Source organism: Merops nubicus, unplaced genomic scaffold, assembly GCF_000691845.1.
Source record: "Merops nubicus isolate BGI_N331 unplaced genomic scaffold, ASM69184v1 scaffold4779, whole genome shotgun sequence".
NCBI classification, from domain to species: Eukaryota; Metazoa; Chordata; class Aves; order Coraciiformes; family Meropidae; genus Merops; species Merops nubicus.
In genome coordinates this window covers 3970-25713 of record NW_008630042.1, presented here as the reverse complement: position 1 = coordinate 25713, position 21744 = coordinate 3970, and the positions used below count along the sequence as shown (strand labels likewise).

The 21744-nt window shown below is 49.6% G+C and overlaps 1 protein-coding gene across 1 annotated transcript in view; it reads right to left on the bottom strand.

The window, feature by feature from the left end:
• Positions 1-3619: 3619 nt before the first annotated feature.
• The window catches only part of TSPAN32 (tetraspanin 32), a gene marked incomplete at its 5' end in the record, with an annotated part of 21804 nt that continues 3679 nt past the window's right edge, over positions 3620-21744 (bottom strand). The window contains 5 exons of the mRNA XM_008947124.1: positions 3620-3715; positions 5643-5726; positions 6405-6497; positions 7634-7735; positions 16712-16786. Of these exons, the coding sequence (XP_008945372.1) occupies positions 3620-3715; positions 5643-5726; positions 6405-6497; positions 7634-7735; positions 16712-16786 (450 nt within the window). The remainder of the gene's footprint in view (positions 3716-5642; positions 5727-6404; positions 6498-7633; positions 7736-16711; positions 16787-21744) is intronic.

Sequence of the window (21744 nt, the reverse complement as noted above, 5' to 3'; positions counted from 1 at the left end):
TGCTGGGAATGGTGCTGAGATGCCATCACGGGGTGGTGGGAGCCCCTGCTGCACCCCAGGCAGGAGCTGTGGGAGGAGAACGTGTCCATCCCAGCACTGCTCTGCCACCCCCTCCTCAAAGACACTGCTCCTCACAGGGCAGCTCCAGCCACGGGGGAAATGGGAATAAAGATCATGAGACCAGAGGAAGGAAAGGGACTTCCAGCTCCCTAAGTGTTGTGGTTTGAGGCTTGGAATGGGGGCATGACCTTCCAGCAACTGGGAGGACCCCGGGTGGGGGTGAACCATTGTATTCCCTCCCCCTTCCCACACACACTCTGATAAGAGGCAAGAAGTGGGTTCTAATTTCACTCCTGCCTTGGAGCTCAGAGAGGGAAGTTCTCCTTTCACTCCGTGGGACCCTGGAACCATTTCTGAGGGTTTTGTATATTTTATTTTTTGTATTTTTCCCCTAATCTTTGTATATATTATTTTCCTTACCTCCCTTTTTCATTTTCTGTTCCTCGTTAAACAATATACTTCATTTTTTTCCCAAAAAAATCTCTCTCTCGGGGGGGGGAGAGGTGAGTACATAGTTCTGTTCCATGTGGGTCCTGCCCTGAACCCCTTTTTACACAGAACCAGGACACTAGGACAAGAAGCTTCACTCTTCCAGCCTGCTGGGAAGAAGAAAGGATGACTCTCCAAGCACAGCATCCCCTCCTGAGAGGGTTTGGTGAAGGTCACGTCCTCATCCCTGCTGCTGCCACAGCAGAAATCCTGACAGAGGTGTGAAAGCAGCAGCCACAGACCCCACCCCCTCCTACCCCTCCCCAGTGCTGCTGCTTCTGGTGAAGCTTCAGCAGCCACGAGTGATTGAAGGGAAGTGGGAGCACCATGGCCTTGCAGGTTTCTGTGTCAGATACCCCTGACTCCTCTCTCTGATCATCTCTTTACAGCAAAGATTGGCCCAAGAAGGAGGAGCAACTAAAGCTTTAGCAGTCCTGGTGGTGAAAGCTTTAACAGAGATCTTTTCTACCTGACTTTGGAGGTGAGGAGGCTTTAGCAGGTGTCCTTCAGTGATAACATGATTGACTCCATCTCCAACATCTTTTGATATGGCAGAACATCATCAGTTGTCTCACAGAGAGATGGGCAAGACCTGACAACCTCGTGTTTAAAAAAGTGAAATTGTATAGAAATACTCTGGTTTTTATCACTTAAATGTGTCCTTAACCTTTTTTCCTGCCCCTGCTTGCCTTACTCCTCGTGAGGTACCTCCCTGCTGCCCCAGCAGCTGGTCCAGGGTGGGATGAAGCTGCTGAGTGGCTCCTTTTCCTCCTGAAGACCAACCACCCTTTCCCTCTGGTTGCTGGGACAGGCAAGCACCAGCTGCCCAGGGAATCTCTCTTCCCAGCACTGGAAGAATTCCTGAGAGCTTTCCATGCCACAACCTCCTGAGCAACACAGGCAGCCTGGTGCCCAGCAGAAGAGGAGAAGGAATGATGACCCACTGCAAGAAATCCTTCTCTATGGAAGCAACCATGAGTCACAGGAGCTGCCAGCTGGCCTGAGGAATAACAGCAGCAGTGGCCTGGACAGCAGCAGCTGGAGCTCACAAGGGAGATTGTCCCTCTCTGGAGAGCAATACACTAAAGAATACACACAGCCATGGGAGCAAATCTCTCTCCTCTGCTAGAAACCTTGGGGGTGTGTTGGCAAGGGCACCAAATCTCCAAAAATGCCAACCAGGTGCTGTAGTAGGTTGGCAGTGGCCTGGACAGCAGCAGCTGGAGCTCACAAGGGAGATTGTCCCTCTCTGGAGAGCAATACACTAAAGAATACACACAGCCATGGGAGCAAACCTCTCCCCCCTGCTAGAAACCCTGGGGTGTGTTGGCAAGGGCACCAAATCACCAAAAATGCCAACCAGGTGCTGCAGTAGGTTGTACCACTGTCCTTGTGTGTGCAGGAGCCTCTGCCCCAGAGCCAGGAGCTGTGCTGAACATCAGCAGGGGGTTCCACGTTCATCTCAATGAACAATTGCTACTCACTGGTTTTTATAGAAATGTTTTGGGTTGGAAGAGACCTTTAAGACCGTGTCCAGCCACTGCCCCATGTCCCTCAGCACCACATCTCCATGGCTTTTAAATCTCTCCAGGGATAAGGACTCCACCACTGCCCTGGGCAAACCCATCACCCCTGGACAACCCTTTTAGGGAAGAAGTTTTTCCCTAATATCCAACCTAAACCTCCCCTGGGACAACATGAGGCTGATTCCTCTTGTCCCATCCCTTGTTCCTTGGGAGCAGAGCCCGACCCCCACCTGGCTCCAGCCTCCTGTCAGGGTGTTTTTGAGAGCAAGGTCTCCCCTGAACCTCCTTTTCTCCAGCCTAAACAACCTAAAAGGCTAAAAGCCACCAGACAGCAGAGGGGTGAATGCTGCTGTTGGCCCAACAGACATTTCACCTAGCTGTCCCACGTCCAGCAGGTGCTCCACCTGGTGCAGGGATGGGTTTCAGCTCAGAAGTGGCTCTGCCTCCTTGCAACGAGGGCAGAGCACACCAGGGAGCTGTTGCCTGAGCTAGACTGAGAGCTGAGCTCTTCAGGCATTGAGGCTTTTAAGATTTCTGTTTATTATTGATCAGGTAACGTAAAGAGGACGTGGAGTTGGACATTGTGTTGTTTGACCTGGCTGGAGATCAGTCCTGTTCTCTTCTAGATTTCAACTTCAGTCCTGTCATGTGTCATATCAAAGTCCTTTTGTATTGCACAGCAGCACAGGCAGGGAGTGAAGCTGGATAAACACAGTGCTAGGGCTGGAAGCTGAACAAGCCCCTGTGAAACCAGTGTGGCATCAAGCTCTGGGAGGCTGACTAGATCCAAAGAATCAAAAAAATTATGGTGTATTGCCTTGGTGAGGAGGAATAACAGAGAGATGTGTCCTTGTGCTGCTCATCTGCTTCAAACCTCACGCACTGCTTTGATTTCTTTTACCTGATCTTTACCCAAACCTCTGTAAATTCAGCAATAGTTGAAAACAAGGGGAAAAACAGCCAAAAAACAGGCTTAGTTGGAGCCTACACACGTGAGCATGATCAGAAACATCTCCTAAGGCATCGTTAGGAGTGTCCAGGCACGAGAGCATTTCCCAGCAGCAGTTTTGTTTTCCCAGCTTGGTGTTCAGGTATTTGCCAACAGCACCAGCTCAACCCTGGGCTGTGGTCCAAAGCCACCTTCCCAGATCTGCACCTTTGGGGGTCACAGGGAGCTGCTCAGATGACAGCACGAGAGAAGTTTGGTTTCATGCTGTGATGTTTGTTGGGTTTTATCTTCCTTTTTTTGTCCTGAGGGGCTGTTTGGGTCCTGCTTGTGGAGCTACAGCCCATCCATCCCCCGGTGAGGAGCTCTGCATCCCCAACCCCAGTCCTTGTCCATGCTCAGCAGAGGGGTGGGACTGCTCCTCTGCAGAGCATCTTCTGCCCTGATGGGCTTGGGAGCACACAGCAGCTCCTGGTGTGGGAAGGGCAAACGTGGGACACACATCCCACCCCCACGAGATGTCTTCCTGGGGGACTTCAGGTGTCTTCCTGCTCCAAGAGCTGCCTCTACCTGCTTGGGATGCCCAACTGGGGGGTTTCTACCTCTCTCTCAAGATGTATTTGCCTTTCCGGGCCAGGTTGCTGCTGAAGTGGATGGAGAACCAAAGGAATGAAGTCAGGAACATCCCATAAATCTAAAAGGAAACAAAAGAGATGAGCACACAATTAAATGCTGAACCAACGACGATGCTCCAAGTGATCCCCAAATGTTGCCTGTTCTTCTTGGCCCTTCTGAATTTATATATCAGGATGTCACATTTTTCCTCAGCAGAGTTGTTCCCCAGTAAAACAAACACCAATTCCAACAGGAGAAAGAGAAAAAAAAAATCCCAACACGTGGTGAAAGCATCTGATTGGAATTAGCACAGCACAGCTCAAACCCAGCCCTAAAAATAGCAAGAAACCAAACCAGGAAATCCAGATTTCAAATTCCTGCCTCAAAACGTTCCCCTGTGCAAACAAACCCCATCTCCCTCCTAACAGCTTTCTGTAAAAACAACACAGGGAGGAGAAAAAAAACACCCAAACAAACAACAAACCAAAACCCCTCCTGTATTTTTCTTTTTTGGAGTAAAGAAAAACCCAACAGAACAAAAAAGCCCTGACAAACCCCAGCCCCCACCCCATGCCTGTGCACAGCTGGGAGTGCAGAGGACACTGTGTTTTGTAGAATTATAGAGTGATTAGAGTTGGAAGGGACCTGAAAGAACATTTTCCCAACCCCCCCCCTTGCCATGGGAAGAGACACCTCCCACTAGACCAGGTTGCTCAAAGCTCCATCCCTGCTGTTCTTGAACACTTGCAGTGCTGGAGCATCCACAGCTTCCCTGGGCAACCTCTGCTAGCTGAAGAACTTCTTCCCAACATCTAAATCTAAATCTAAATCTAAATCTAAATCTCCCCTCTTCCAGTTTGAAACCATCACCCCTGATCCCATACTGTGATATTCAGCCTGGTGAATCCAGCAGGATTTGCACAGGTAAATCCAGGGTAAAGCTGGGGGGGATAACAAAGGGTCTTTCCTAAAATTCTGCCTTGACCTGCCAGTGCCTTTGCTCAGAGCTGGATCTGGGGACACGTGTGCATGGTTGGCCGAGGGCCAGTGAGATCAGAGCAGCTCTAGCCCTCCTCACAGGCTTCCTTTGCATCCTGCCATCACAACAGCGAGGCAGGCAGCCAGGTTTCCTCTTGCACAGGCTTCAAAGACCTTATCTGGTCACTGCATCAAGCTGGGACAAAAGATCTAGGTAAGAAAAATGCTCCTGCTTCTGGCTGAGTGGAGCTGGGGGGAAAGTAGAAAGCAACACCAAATACTTCACAGAGACTTCACATCTCTAGCCCCATAGCAATGCCTGATGCTTCTGCTCGTTTACTACCCCCAGCATTAAATACAAAAGTGTTTGTTCCTCTGGGATTTGCTGAGATGGAGAAGAATCTGCTAACCCATCATTGTGCCAAGGAGGACACGAGGAGCCAAGCAACCTCCATTCACTCAGGAAAGGTTGGCCCAGCTGAGGAGCAGCAGGGAGGTATCACAGCAGACCAAACCTGCTGGTGCTCAGCAGCTTTCAAGACCTTCCAAGCCCTGGCAGTGCAAAGTGAGTCCTGGTGGGCACTGGGCAAGGAGAGACAACAAGTTTCTTAAATTATGAAGCTTTTTCTGCAGCTCCTTTCCCTGCCAGCTTCTCACCTGATCCACAAGCCCTGTGCCAGCCTCTCCTTTGCAGGAGAAGACCTGCAGGCAAGCCTGGGCAGATGAAATGCAGGCAGTGCTGCAGCCTGCTCCTGCTGCTCCTCACTGTCAGCTGCCAGGCTTAGTTTGGGTAGAAAACCCATTTTGTGAGCCTAGTCCTGCAGGAAAACCCCTCCAGCCACCAGCCTGGCCCAGCCAGGTCCTTGCCCTTCCTTCATTTCCATGGTGGAGGCTACCATCACTTGTTTCTCTGCTGCTGGCCCCTAAATTTAACCCCCAGAAGCTAGAGTGTGGACTGATTTGGGGTGTGCCTGCCCCCCTGGATCCTGCCTCTTGGAGCCCCAAGGCCATGGAACACACAAAGGTACCGTGAAGCCGATGGTGACGCCCAGCAGCGTGGAGACCAAGTCCATGTGCTTCTTCAGGAAGTCCTGGATCTCTTGCAGACAGTCCTGCCAGCAGAGAGACACCCCTTTGCAGCCCAGCAGCAGCTCCGTGGGGTATAATTAACATCCATTAGCCCTCAGAACACCAGCAGCCCCACGGAAATCCAGGTGACAACACGACGCCTGCGTTGTGGAATTCTTCTCGTGGTGGCTCCTCCATCCACCTCATGGAAGAGGAAGGCAGTGGACTTGATGGAGCTGCTGCTGGGCATCATCTTCCTGCCTCATGACTTTCCATTTGATTACCTGCTCGATGGCCTTGGAGAAAAGAATCACAGCAAATCCCCCACTTGCTGCTCGTGGGACACTTTCTAATCCTCAGAATCTAGTGCCACGTGGGGAAGTCCTACAAGGTTTTTGGAGCTCAGATGACATGCCCTTAATATTTTACATTCTCTGCACACAGAGATGAGGAGGAAGCTGGGGGGGAAGTGACAAGCTGCAAACACAAGCATTTTGAAGGAAACCACATCTGCAGTTCCAAGACCCACTGGGGCTCCTCCAGCAGGTGAGATGCCACCTCACTGAAACTACAAAACCCCAAGAGAACAACCCCCAACCCGCAGCAACCCCAAATGGTCATCAAGCCACTCTCCTCATGAACACTTCAAGACCAGTGAGGTACAAACAGTTTGGAAGTGGCAGCACAGCCCCACTGTGGGGAGAAGGAGACCTCTCCCTTACCCGTCCTGCATCTCGTGCCTGGCCAGGTGGGCACGTCCTGCTCTCCACGTTGGCAGTGTCCCCAAATGGAGAGTGCTTCCCACAGCACAGGAACTGGAAAAGAGAGAGGGAAGTCTGCCAGCTACCCACTGGAACCCTCCCCTCCCCACCAGCTCCTGTGGCAGGAGGTGCTGGTGATGGGCCACCACCACCTTTCCTCCCAGTTGCCCCAGGTAGGGACACACAGCCAGGAGCACAAGCACGTAGGTGAGCAACCAACTGCTGCAGCAATGGAGGTGAAATTCAGAGGAGATTGGACGGATCTGGCCCCAAATTGTCTGTCCCCCTCCAGGACTGCTGCCTGGGGTTGGGGCCAAGCCTTCATGGCCCACCATGGTCACAGCAGCTCTCATGGTGGCTGCTCTGGGAAACCAGGGGATGCTCATGGTGGTCCTGGTGCTTGCTGGGGGTGGGGGGTCCCCAACAACACCCACTGTGGAGCTGGCTAGAGCCAGGGTGAGCTGGCCAGCTTGGAGCTCCAGCAGAAGGCAAACAACAGTAGGAGTAGAAGGGTTGTTTCTGCATCAGTTGGAAGGAGCTAAACCAAGGAACTGATGAAGTGGGGTGTTGTGGCAGGTTCCCCTTGTCCAGGGGAACTCTGGGCATGCTGTGCTGCTCCACCGTGTTTCAGAGCAAGCAGAGGGGTCTCCTGTGCTGGTGGCATCCTGGGTGGTGGGTTTGTGGAGCTTGCTGCAGCCTCCAGCAGTGCCCAAGGCCACGGAGCCTCCAGGGCTCCTCAGCAGCAGGCTCAAGGGTAAACAGGAATAACCAAGTCTAAATACTTCTGCTGGTCAGTGTAGGATTCCCCACCTCTCTCCATCTGACTGGGGACACCAGAGAGGTGGATATCCACCTTCTCCTGCCACAGGTAGGGAGCACAGCAGAGGGCCTGCTGAGACAGACAGCATATATATGTCAGCTAGGGTGCAGAAGCTTTGGAGATCTTGCACCAGAGCGATGCTCAGGGAGGTGACATCTTTCCACCTTTCATCATCTGGTTGGTCAAAGCTGGGAAAGGAAGAGTAGGAAGGGAGAAGCAGACTCCATAGCAGGCTGGAGGACAAGTCCTGAGGGGAACGTGGTGTTGTACCATCCACGAGGCAGAGCACAAGCATCAGCCTCAGCCCCTTGTGACCACCAAGAAGATACCCCAGGGCAAGGTTGCCTGCTGAGGCTGAAAGATGACTTACTGCTTCATGGATGGCAGTCAGCTCGTGCCTCCTGAAGCTGGAGATGTTCCTCCTCACCTCCTCGTACACGAGGTCATACACATCCATCATGCTGTCCTCCACCTGCAAGGAAAGCAGAGATCCATGTGTGGACATCACTGACTGAGGGCATCTCTGGAGGGAAGTATGCTCCTCTCACAGCCCCCCAGAAGCTCTCCCAGGTCTAGTGAGACAAGCAGTGCAGCTATTCAATGGCCACCATGCAGCAGCAGGAGCTGGTGCACGACCCACCACGCACCAAGGGGCACGTGCAGCATGGTGGACCCCACAAAGAGGGGCTATGATGCTGCACGTGTGCCACCTTCTGCTCCACATGGACCCTTCAGCATCCCAACTGGGTCTCACCAGCTCATGGCTGGAGCTTTTGGCCAGTTTTGGGTCTTGGGGTAGAGAAAAACCCTGGTGCCTGTGAGCAGTGTGCCTCCAAGTCCTTCTTCTAGGTGGGGGTGACACCATCTCCCCGTCCTGATGGGTGACAGTGAGGACAGGCACACATGACTGTGGGATGCCAAAAGGAAGAGGTGAGAGGACCTCAGGTGGCTGGTGTTATCCCAGTGACAGAGGAGCTCCTCCAAGTAGAGCCAGAAAAAAAATAACAGAATGATTCAGTGATGAATCAGACCCTAAATATTAAGCAAACATGTGAGAACTCACAGCTTGACAGATCCCAGCCAGCTCCTGCTCGGGTTTCAAAGGGAAAAATATGACAATTGCCTTCAGCTCCTGGAGTCCAACCCTTATTTCTTCCTTTCATTTCCCCTTGGTTCCCTGGCAGCATCGATCCCAGCAGCCCTGCAGGCAGCACTTGGCTCTCAGGAGAGAAAATCGATGGGTGAGATGGAGAGGGGTGGCCGTGCCAGGAGGCACAAGCCCTCCAGAAGCAGAGCCAGCTCTCAGCCAGGCTCTTCAGCTCGGTCTTAAGGGGCTCTGCTTCAAAATTAGGGGGTGGAAAAGCCCAACGCTGTGTGCTTGAGGGCAGCTGAGGTCATCTGAGGTGCTTACATCCATCACTGCAATCTTGCTCTAGCCTGCACGGCTGTCAAAGCACCAGCAGCTAATGGAGGTGATAACCAAGGAGGGGGGAGAGTGAGGCTGGGATTACTCATATCCAGCTCGGCTCTGTGCCACCAGGGATAGAGTTTAAAAGCTCACCTCTGAAGGTTTTTTTGTGGCTATCAGCATGGCATAGACAAGGAAGGGTTTGGGGGCTTCTCTGCAGCAAAGCTGCTGTCCCCCCAGGATGCTCCATCACGGAGCCATCAGTAGGTGAGGCAGGAGCCACCCAGCTTTAACGAGGGGTCTGAGGATGGGCAGGGCACAGATATTCTGAGCCAAGGATGAAAATCCTCCATAGCAAGGTGCAGGATGCTGAGTTGTCCCAGAAGTGAGGAGGGAGGATGCTCCTTATCTCCCAGGTATCAAGATCTCCAGCAGACTCATGCACCGTCCTGAGCAAACCTTAAACCCCAATAAAAAAAGGAAAACATCCAAAGCTTTTCTAACTTCTTGTGGGCCACGGAATAGCTTTCCAGCAGCAGCAATTAAATAAATGGACTCAATAAAAAGAGCATCCATTTCCACTGAAGAATCGGATTAAGAATAATGAAAAGGGAATCATCTTTTGACCTCCTCTTGTGGCTTCGTGTTGCTGAGGAAGGAAGGAAGGACAGAGCAGCCAGCTTCTTAACCCAGGAGATGATTACCTTCTGAATATCCCAATTACAGCCTAAGAGGGAGGAATAAAAACTACTTTGTGCTGTGACAACGTGCATCTGGGTCTCAGTAAGGCGAGGGTGCTGCGTGTGCAGCTTTTGCCTTTTCATGTTTCTCCTCAGGCTGCTGAACTTCCCCCTCAACGCCCACATTTGGAGGACTTGGAAACAAAGTTGAAGAAGGGTTCAAGCAAGTTTATCCAGTCAAGCAAGAGTTCAAGAGGTCAGAGCCATCCAGAAGTTTAACTGCTTCTACAGGTCTGCTGAACGCTGGGCCAGGGAATGTTGGGCCAAGTAGTTTTAAGCCCTTTGGCTTGATTGGCCCCATTGCCCAAAATTTTGGGAAAACAGGCAAAAAATCACCTTTGACTGACGTGAATTTGGGAATGGATCTGGCTGCTGACTTGACCATGGTGTTGAACTTCAACCAAGACCTTGTGATCAACCACAAGAGGATCAAGAGAGGTCCTGTCTGAGCAGTGGTGGACCTCTGCACAGTCCTCATTATTTTAGGTAATTAGAGTCACACAATGACTCTACACATGGAGATTGTGGCTTCTTGAAGGGTAAGAGTGGACAGGAAAGCACTGAAGGAGCAAAATGCCCATAAAAAAAGCTATGGCAGAAAATTATTCCACCATTCCACAGCCACCTCAACTGGTGATGGTGCTGAGGGTAAATCTCCAGGGACACAACTGCTGAAGACTTAATTGCACCCTGCTCCTGAGCTTTTTTGGGAGCTGGCTTCTCACTTATTTACCAATTTATTTTCTTTTCCCATCTTGTCAAGCAGCCTCCAAGAACTGAAAGCACAAGGGATTAAATGGAAGATGATTTCCAGCAATAATTTCCTTTTAGAATGTGTGTCTGGGCAAGCCTAAAAGTACAATTTGCTGATTAGTCCTTCTCAGCATTTCTATCTCATAATTATATCTAGCTTTTATATCCAGCTATGATCCAAATACACTATTCAGAGCCTAGTAAAGGAATATCAAACTGCAAAACCATATTTAAAGAGTGATTTGACTGCAGTTGCTCCACGCTGTCTGATCTTTTGGGCTAAGATTGTTTGATTTTGGAGGGGAAAATTGCTGTCTTCATCCAACACGATGGTCTGGTTTTCAAAGATTAACAGCAGAGAGTTTTCAACATTTCAGTAGATCAGAAGTCAGCATAAATACTAAATAAATAAATAAATACTAAATCTTTGTGTTTATCACTGGCTGTTTCCTTCTGGTCAGGAGACACAGAGGATGGGAGAGGTCTGGTTTAAGAAGAGGAGACTACAAGAGCAAAAGATTGCATGAGAAAACCATCACCTCAGCAGCTTCTCTGCCTGGGATGGGCTTGTGTTCACCCTCAGAGCTGCAGCTGAGCTCTGAAGCACCCGTCACACGTGGCAGCAACTCTCCAGCCCAAAATATCCTGCCAACTCGTGCATGCCTAATGATGCCAAAAATAAAGCCTGAAAACACCAGACAGGTGGTTTCATGACCTGTCCTTCTTTGCCACAATATTTTATCCAGCTAGTGCAGATTTTCCCCTGTATTTTACTTTGATCTGAGACATAACACAGAGAAGAGCTCAACTGCAGCACTGCTTTGGACTCAGCCCCCCTCCTCCACAGATCCCCACCACACACTCCACTGATGGGCAACTTTGGGTCCATCACCTCAAAATAACTTTGCTTTTTCCATTTCTTCCACCAGATGTTGGAGAAAAAAGAGAACATTAAAAATACTCAGTGTGCTTCCTCTCATGGTTAAGCAACAAGATGCCCTTTGAGCTTGAGGGGTTATGGTGATACTGTGAATAGGAGGCTTTAAGGAAGCCCCATCCCTTAATTCAGACTGTACTTAGCCCTTAATGGACTGAGACAGGAGGAGAAAAAGTCTGTCTGGGCTTCTTCTCAAAAGGTTTCACACTTCCCCCCTCTTTCCTAGAGGCATCATTATGGTCAAGTGGATTTTCCTGTCCCTATGGGCATGCTGTGACCCACTTCTGGAGGAGGATTTCTGGGCAAAGCTCTCCCTTGGAAGGAGAATGCATCTATGATGCTCATCATGAAGCATCATCTGGGCTTTGGCTTAAGAAAAATCTCCAGGTTAAGTGATATGGAGGTCACACCTCCCAGAGATTCTTTTCCTGGAAGAAGCTGAGTGAAACGTTCTAGCTCTAAATTAGTCAAGTAATTGCTGCCTTCCATTTCTGTCTGCATTCCTTAATGAGGCATTCATTTAGGGACAGTGAAGAGGGGTTGCTGGATCCAACAAATGGAAAAACACCCCTGAGATGGATGCAGCTGACTCAACAGAGTAGCATTTTTCACTTAAACTAAAAGAAAGAAGGAATTTTAAGCCTGTTTATCATCCTCTACATCCTTCTCCCCCTACCAAGAAGCAGAATTTATGACTGCAGGAAGGCATTTACTCTAAAGCCATTAACGTTCTTGCCCTTGGCTATTAGAAACTAAAGCCAATTTTTTTAGTCTTGCCTCCTTCAAGAGCAAAATTGACATTTTTTTTTGACTGGGGTTCTTTATCAAGGATGATTTTTACCTGTCACTGGATTTGGAACAGGAAGCTCAGAGAAGGAGGTCAGTTTGCAGCTCCCTTTGCAAGCCAGAGGAGTCAATGGACCTCCCACTGGCAGTGAAGACCCATCTAGGCAACCTGAGCTGGTTGCTTGGCTGGATGTTGGAAAACTAATGTAGACTTGTACCCAGAACAATGATTGAGGCTTATTCTGTGAACCACCTTTGCAAGCCAGGCCAAAAATCCCTCCACGAAGCTGAAGCTCAAGGAGAATATCATGAAAGATGATGTCAGGGTTGTCTCAGAGGCAAGCCCACCTCTCTGCTTAGCAGGAACACTCCTGACATGGCAAGGAGAAGGAGAAGCATGGCAAGCAGAGGGAGGACCTTCCTCTCCTGTAGCTCCTCATGTCTTTGAGGTGCCAAACAGAGCACGTGTGCTTCAGCTTCAGAAGAAACTGCATCCTCAGCACCTCACTTGGAGACATTTTTGGTGTTCCCAAGGACGTGCTCACTAGAGTCACCCAAACATCCCTTCAGAAGCAGCTACTGCAAGACGCCCATGCTGTGCTAGGAACTGCAGATGTGAAACTGGAGTCAAGAGGTCAACTCCTCAAAATCCTTCCTTCTTCCACTAAGAAAAGCTCCAGGGCACTTTGCAACTTCTGCCTTCCCTCTCCTCCCCGACGTGCTCGTGGGCACGTGGTCACAGCCTGGCAGGAAGGGCTGAGGCAACTGCCTGGGCTTGGAAGAAGATGTTTTGAAGAGATGTTTGGGTTTTTGAAGAGATGATATCATTGCAGTGAGACAGAGAAGGGAAAACTGCTCTGGGTGCTTCAGCAGAGCAACTCCCACCATGTGGACTGAGCACGTGGTAAGATGTATATATTTACATAGGATCATAGAATTACAGAATCATTTTGGTTGGAAAAGACCCTTGAGAACATCAAGACCAACTGCTAACCCAGCTCTGCTGAGCCATCACTAATCCATAGAACCACAGAATGTCTGGGCTGGAAGGAACCTCCAAAGATCATCTAGTCCAACCCCCCTGCAATAAGCAGGGACATCTCCAACTAGCTCAAGCTTTTTTGGGTCCATTTTTCTTGGTCTGTTGGAATTTTTCTTGGTTGGTTGTTTTTTTATTTAACAAACTTTAATTATTTCAGTTCATGAAATAATTAAAAAGTTCATATTTCAGAACTGGAAAACCAACAAGCTGCCAAATGCCCCCACCGACCCTTTGTGCTCCCATCACTCAAGACACCCACAACCTTCATGAACCTCCCAACACTCAGAGGATCTCACTCATCCCCACACTCTCACCTGCACTACTCAAAACCAGTGCCAGGCAACTCTGCTTCCCAACACAAAGCATTAAAAACCATGGGAAATGCTTTTAGCTTATAAAAATTTGCCCCAACCCTGTCACCTCGGAGGTGGTGGTGAGCACCCTACAACCATGTGAAGGTTGGGTGTGCCCATGGGTGATGCTGACCATCCAAGCAGCCTCAGGTCCCATGGCTGGTGCTGCTGGAGCTGAGGCTCTGTGCAACAGGAACAGAAACACCAGGAAAGAATCATGATATTCCAAACACAAAAGGGGAGAGGGGTCCCCCCTGTTTTCTTTTTCCCATGAACTTCAGAGACCTGGAAAACTCGGTGCTTAAAGTGAGTGTGTGCCTGGCAGAAAACCAGCCAGAGCAAGGAGGACATCAGGTTATTCACAGGGATTTCAGATCACTGCTTTCTGAAAATACCCCTGAAAGGGCCCTGTGAGCAGCCACAGTCCTGATCCAGCCCCATTGAATCAAAAACCCAAAGGAAACTACCTGCATGCTCCAGAGAGGGTTTCAGAAAGCATCTGAACACACCTTCAGCTTGTCTTTAAGATCTCTAGAACTTCAGCTGCATTTCAGCAGTGCCTTCAGGTAGAGCCAGGCCAGACCCTTGAGGAGTTTGCCCCAAAATACAGCAAGAGACACAAACATACTCTGGAAACCCCCCCAGGCTTGGTTTGTCCCTAGAAGGACCTGTAGGATCCCATTGAAGAGATTACCTGGGAAGTTCTGGGTCACTCCTCCCATGCCTGCAGAAACAAGGGATGCACGTGCTGGTTTTGTGCACCCAAAGATGGGATTTGCCTTTTGGATGCCCAGGCAATGTTGCATCTGGCTTTGCAAAGGTGTTGGCTAGGAAGAAGACCTGCAGGGAGGAGACCTGCAAGCAGGAGAAGACCTGTGCTGATCCCACAGGTAGGGAAGGATGCTGGGAAGCTGCTCTTTGGAAGAACAGGCTCCAGTTGTAGCAACATTCATTATTTAGCAGCTGCAACTGTTAATCCAAACATTGCAGCCAAGACCCTGTTAGAAAATCACCATCTCACCACCCTGCTCACTCACAAAGCATAGAAAGCTCCATTTTCTCTTCCAAGCATGAGAAACCAAACAGGTCCCTTGGAAGAAGGTTTCAAGCAGAGCAAGGCTGCAGGAGAACCAGAATGTGCATGGGTGGCTTGTGTTCCCCACCCTTAGAACCCCTCATGTTTATTCTCCAAGTACAAGCAGTGCAGCCCAGAGAGGCTGAAGAGCCAAAAGAACCTTGGTGAGACCTCCTTTGGAAATCACCCAGCAACCTGAGAAACCACTGGATAACTAAGAGGTTGCACGTGGCAGTGATTTTATTTTCACTGGTCCCTGCTGCCATCCTCACCAGCTCATGGGGCTGCTGGAAGCATCTTCTAGACTGCTGCAGAGATGTGACATGTCTCCCTTCTGTCCTTCTCCACATCCTAGGTCCCACCTTCATTCATCTATGCTCAGAATGACTACGACACCAAACCCAAACAGACAGTGGTTTGTGGGAAAGCAGCTGCCTTCAGAAGTAACTTTGGAAACCAAGACTCAGCTCTTTGGCTTCAGGAACCAGAACTTTCTGATGTGACTGAAAACCTCATCATCTCCATGGTTGCCATGGCTGTTCCATCAAAGGTGTCCACACAGAGGTGTGTCCACCACCAGTGTCATTCCTCAGACAGGTTTGTGACACTTCCCTACCAAGACCACATCATCCAGCAAGGTCCCATTTTGACCAGATGGCCCATAGGGAGGGCAACCAGATGTGCTCCTCATCCTCCTGAGATCCTTCTCTGTGTTAGGTCAGACATGGAAAAGGATTTGCTCTCTCAAGTGATTTCAGGCTTTATACCCACTGGCAAGACAGGTGGAGGATCTAGGGTGGATCAAGAGGATCTAGGATGGATCAAGAGGATCTAGGATGGATCAAGAGGATCTAGGATGCTACTCCTACTTCTTCTTCCCCATTTTGTTCACCATCTCCTTTGCAGCACCTACCAGACAAACACACTTTGGGAATGGATTGGTTGTTAGCTCCTCATTAAAAGGGCTTTAATGCAGACAGATGGATGCAAAGCACCCTGAGAAGACAGTATGGAGGAGGCCTGGACCTCACAAAACCCATTGTCTGGCCATATGGATGGGTCAATAGAGCTGGAGATGCTGAACAGAGGGATGAAGCTTCTAGGGAAAAGGATGATGAATCTCAGGTTGGTGATTTCTGCATATCTGGTGAACATTATTTTAGGAATGAGGCTATGGTGACACTGAGTCCATCTGGCATAAAAGCAACTTGGAATTACATCTGTCTGAAAGAATTCATCCAGGAGCCACACAAGGTCAGAGAAGAATGGGAAATGAGAAGATTCACATTTTGTTTACAGTGTCCAGGCTTGGGAATAGCAAATATTTGCAAATAACTCCTTTTTTTTTAGCATGTCCTGCATAGCTTCTCTGAAAGAAGTGCTGCAAACAGGGCTCTGAAAGACTCAAAGGCAAGAAGGGCACTTGGCTTTCATGACATTCAAGCAACATTTCCACCTACCACCACCTGAAAACAACCAGCCAAACAATTTGTCAAGTGAATATCGAGCTTTTCCACCTCAGATCATTTTCTGGAAGAGATATCTTCTTTATGAAGGAAATTTAGATTGATTTTATTCCTTCAAACAAGAGGAGGAAACCACTGAGAGCACCTGCTGTGGTTTGGTGCAGGAGCAACCTCCCACTTCCTGGCTTGCTAAAGTTTTAAAGTCTAAACTTCTTTAAGTGGTTAATTTAGTTGAATTCCATTTCTGCTTGGGGAAAGGAGAGGAGACCCCCAGGGTGAAATGAAAATGGATTTCAGGAAACAGCCAAACTAATTCCAATGCAAAGTACACAAAGCTGTCCTCAGGCCAGTGAAGGTTTGGTGGTCCCCACAAAGAGGAAAGCATCCTCAGGAGCAGGATGGTGAGCGAGCCCCTCCAGGGATGGCAGCCCTTGAGAGGAGAAGGAAAAGGAGCCCCCATCCTCAGCAAACATCCCCCTTCATACCAAACAGGACATTTGTGGGGTGGGGTACTCCTGTAGCCAACTCAGAGCAGCTGCCCTGGCTGACTCCAGTGTGGTCCAAACCCAACTTTCTTGCAAATTTGGCCTCATACATTCTTCTCCTTCTGGTCCAGCGTGACAGGAACCCCAACCACCATTCTTCAGACTGGTGTTTTTACTGTCCCATTGCTGCTGTTTAATAAACACATCTCCTGGGTGTTCCTCCTGGCTGTTGCCAGAGACAACCTGAAGAGTCACAACCTGCCACTGCCTTTGACTAGAGCCTCCCAACTGACACCAGCAGGAGTTAGAGCTGGCTGGAAAGGACTTTTCAAAAGCCAAGCATCTCATTTAAAACAACCCAAACCAAACCATCCTCTGCAAAAAGAGGCATTTCCTCTCTTACCTCGGTGCCGTGTGTGTATCTCCAGCAGGCAGCTGGGAGCAATCCACAGAAGGCCAGAGCAAAGCAGAAAAATCCCTGAGGATAAAGAGGAATAATGCCATCAGTTCCAGCATGGGGAGAAAAAGACCCATTGGGAAACACCATTGGTGTTTCCATATGCAATATGTTCATCTGGGCAAGTTTAGTTAAAGCTAGAGCTAAACAGCACCTTCTTTTAATATCTTTTTACTTTCATTTTAATGAAATTAGTATTTCAATATAACATTGGTTTCTTGAAAGAAATTAGATGGATAATCATAGAATCATAGAATCCTTTAGGTTGGAAGGGACCTCCAAGATCATCAAGTCCAACCATCAAGCCAACACTAAGTCCTCTGCTAAAACAGATCAGAATCTGTCAGGGCTGGAAGGGACCCCAAGGATCCCCCAGTTCCAACCCCTCTGCCATGAGCAGGGACACCTCCCACTAGATCAGGCTGCCCAGAGCCTCCTCCAGCCTGGCCTTAAAGACCCCCAGGGATGGGGCCTCAACCACCTCCCTGGGCAACCCATCCCAGGGTCTCACCACTCTCATGGGGAAGAACTTCTTCCTCACATCCAGCCTGAATCTGCCCACTGCCAGCTTTGCCCCATTCCCTCTAGTCCGGGCATTACCCAATATCCTAAAAAGTCCTTCCCCATAATACTGGGATTCTCCATCAGGAGCCCTCTAATTACACTGTGGTCATCTGAAGGGGTCAGCCTGGCCAAATTCCTCTTGGAAAAAAGAAGAAAGAAGGAAAGAAAACCCTTCTATTTACAGTATGTTCCTCTTCTGCAGCAGGACCATGCCCCAGAATATCATCTGCTTCCTCATGGGGTTCAACCCCCGTGTTTAAAACTTGGCTGTTCATAGAATCATCAAATGATTTGGGTTGGAAGGGACCTTAAAGATCATCTCATTCCAACCCCCCTGCCATGGGCAGAGACACCTCCCACTAGATTTTGCTCCAAGCCCCATCCCCACTGGTCTTCAACACTTCCAGTGATGGAGAGGGGAAAATCCACATAAATAATCCATAAAGATGTGAGTAGCTGGGATGGAGAGCAACCTGCTGTGGGAAAGGAGCTGGGCTTTGCTGGCCCTTGAATCAGCACCATCCCCCTCAGACAACAGGATGACAGAAACATAACCAAGGCCAACAAGTGACCCTGAAGTGTCTAAACAATACCAGCAACGACACAGGAGGCAACTTGACTTTTGTGTTCTTCCCTGGGCTGGCAGAGCTGGAAGTTACACACGTTGTCTCTTTATTTGGACAAATCTGGTCTGAGAAAAGAAAGCCCTGATGTAAACAGCACTTGCCTGTTGTGACAGCTGGACCAAAGGATATGGCTCATATTAAAAAAAGAAGCAGCAAATTAAAAACAAAAAGGAAGGAAAAAAAGTGCCTGTGAAACGTTTGATGGCAAAATGGACTCATCAGACACGAAGCCACGGCTTAGTCTTGGAATGGCAAAAGATGATGAATAAGCACCCATTAAAAATCATTCCCCTTACAAGTTTTTCCATGAAACGTGTCCCTCCTCCAGCACAAAGAAAGGGAAAATGACCCAACTGTCTGCAGCTTATTTTAGTTTCTAGTTGGTTGGGGTTTTTTAATTTCTGTGACTGTTTTCATAGTAGGATGCAGCTGAACTCACTTAAAAAAAAAAAAGATTAAAACTTTCCCTCGAGTTTACCAAATTCAAGCTTAAGGAAGGAGAGAGTTTTTGAGCTACCAATTCTGTTGCAGCAAAAAAGCTTCTGCTGAAAAATTCTGGCTTTCAAAGGCACCCCCAACTCCTCCACATGCAGCATGAAAGGAAAATATGTTACTTCGAGCCCTGGAAATGCTTGTGAACATGCCAGTAAAGTGCTTTTTGCTGGTTCTTCTCCATCTGCTGCCTGCTGTGTCCCCATGCTCGTGGCAGGACCGTGCCCTGCCCGGGGGGTTTGCTCCAGGAACGAGGCTGCTGTTGGCACTTCACCACTTTTTTTTCAGGGTTGATTTGTTGCAGGCTCTGCCTCAGACGCTGGGGAAAACCCTGGTGGAGCTCTTCTGAAAAATCTTCAATTATGTATGTCCAATCTCGCCTTTTCTTTTCGTTTTTTTGGCAGCTGCCTGGCTACAGAGGTGGTGAGATCACACTCAGCCTCGCCAGGAGCTGAAATGGCAAGACCTGAAAGGAGCTGAGAAGAAAATCTGATCCAATGCTGACGTGACAAGGGGCAGATGAGACCAGGATGAGCATCCAGAGCAAGATGCCCAAACCCAGCTGAGGTGGGAGGTTCAAACCCTGTCAATAGAGCACAAATTGAAGGGGAAGGAAGGGAAGCTACGTGGCCATTTCAGGTTGCTCCTCACTAGGACCAGACCTCTATACTTTGCACCACCTCCACCAGCCTCCCCTCCAAAGAGCGTAACAAAGTCCATGTTTTCACCAAAACCAAGCTCAACGACAAGGAAAACAGAGAAAAATACAGGAGATGAAAAAAACCATCACTGAAAGCTTTCCCACACATCATTCCAGTAAGGGTTTCATTGAGAGGAGCCACCACAAACCTGGAGAGTGAGCCCAGCACTGTCCCAGTGCCACCACTCAGCTCTGTGCCCGCTCCAGCACTTGTGTCATCCCTCTGGGGCTAGAAACCCCAGCAGATTAAAAAGCCCCTCCTCATCTTCACATCCTCAGCTCCACCCCAACGCTTCAGTCCTCCACCTCTCCCTGCATTTCTGGGAATAGTGAGATGCAGCCCCTTGGGAAGCTCTCCCTCCTGCCAGCCGCTGTGGAGCAATTACACGGCTCCGAGAACATCTTATAAATGAATTATAGGCTGCTTTTCCCCTTCCTAGCCAAAAGCCTTTTGGAAGAGCAACTTTCTAATTACATTAGAAGACATTTGGCGGAAAAAAAAAAAAACAACAAAACCCCAAACAACAAAAAGGCAACACACAGTTTGCATACAAAACGTGGAAGGGTCGAGGCTGCTTCACCAGCTCCCAGCCCGTGGGCTGCTGCCTGCTCCCCGTGCAGGAGGCAACACGTCAGCCCCACGGAAGGCTGTCATCAGCCAGACATCAATTACTCTTGTCTGAATGCCCTTGTTTCCATCCTTGCTGCAAGGAACCATTTGTCTTGGAGAGACTGGGTGGAATCTGCAGAAACAGCGTCTTGTGGGTGGGCTGGTGGGGCTTGAATTCACCTTTCTGATGCTTCCCCTTCAGTGCAGGGTCTGCTTCAGACCAGGGAGGGATCCTTTAACTCCCACTGGGTTCTGCCCAACCCCTGTGCCCCCAGGGAAGGAGCCAACCTGTGCCCTGCTCAGCTCCAGGGGCTCTTTGGTGCTGCTGTTGCAAGGACCAGCTCCCCCCAGACTCCACAGTTCCAGAGGTGAGGAAGGGAGGAGCTAATTTCAGTTTGCATCCATCTAAAAGCCAAGGAAATTTTGGCCTTTCCACGGAGCAATCTCAGTCTGTGGGAGGAATCCATGCCCAGCTCCAGCTGAGCACATCAGGTCTCCCTACAGAGCTCCAGCACACGGATGCCTCACTCTGAGGGGCTGCAGCATGAGGGGGGGCACAGGAGACACATTCAGGGCAAAAGCAAGATGCTGAAGTGCACGGTGGTCTTCTTAAGGCTCCCCAAGATGCTTGCCTGATGCACCCAGGACCAGTGTATCATCAGCCTGACCCTCCTGGCATCACTTTTGGTGAAGCACTGGGTTATATTGGGGATTCAACGGGGCTTTTTTTGCCGCTGGGGCTTTTTGGGAGCAGTGCCTGGAGCAGCTGCTCCATCCTGAACGCAGTTCTGCTCCACAGGGGTGGTCTTGGGAGTGGAAAGTTCAGGTGGAAGGGTTTCAGTGGGGATATTCTGGCTGGCATGTTGCTCCTTTTTGTCTTCTCTGCTCTCTGCCTGGCCAGATAACAGCACACGGTGCCTTAAACCCCACCAGAGCCAGAGCAAAACTGCAGCTTCCTTCTCCTCCCTTCCAACAGCACCACAGCCTCCAGCAGCTCCCAGGGCTGCAGGATGTTTCCAGCCAGCACCACACATCCCCCAAAAGCAGGATTTGCCCCCACTGGAGGACAGGCAATAAACCTGTCACTGCTCTCCCTCTTTAAGAGGAGCTTTGGGGACACTAATCCAGGATTTTAGAACATAATTTTTTTTATTACTCTTTAGAAACCAGCTTCATCTGTCTGGTCTGGGGATGCTGCTAACACAGCTACAAGACAAGCTCCTGAGGTAGAGCTGCTTTAACCAGTTTGGCCTGTTCTGGTTTCTAACCACTGTGAGCCCCTTGTCAATATTAGGACAGCCCCAGTAAAACCTGCAAAGACTGAGACTCCTCCTCTGCAGCCACACAAACCTCCAGATAACCAGGCAGAGCAAGCATTTAGAATGAAAATAGATGTAAAAAAAAGAGACAACAGGGAAACTGAGGCACAAGAAGGAGGTGGGAGCCACTGGATAGGTCAGTGACCAGGGTGATGCCCCTCTGAAGGCATCAGCATCCCTGGTTGTGTTTCTCCAGGGTGGGTCTCCCCAGGAGTCCTTGTGGTGGGTCAGCTCCATCAATGTGGACATCCCCCCCAGCGTGGGTTGGTTTCCTACAGAGCTGTCAAGGCACCAACACTCTGGTGTCTCCCCTCTTTGATTAAAGAGGGAATTAAAAGCTCTTCTAAAGAAGAAGCAGAGGAAAAAAAACCTTTAAAATCAATAGTGGGGGAAGGTGAAAAATTCCTCTCTATTACCAACCAGAAAAAGAGCCACGAGCAGAGGGTGAGGGCTGAAGGTTTCTACCACCCCCAGCTCAGTGGGGATCAGTGGGGCACATGCTGATTCATGCCAAGAGATTCATGCCAAGGGGGGTTTGGAATCTCTCCAGAGGAGGAGACTCCACAACCTCTCTGGGCAGCCTGGGCCAGGGCTCTGGCAACCTCACAGCAAAGGATTTTTTCCCTCCTGTTCAAACAGAACCTCCTGGGTTCCAGTTGGTGCCTGTT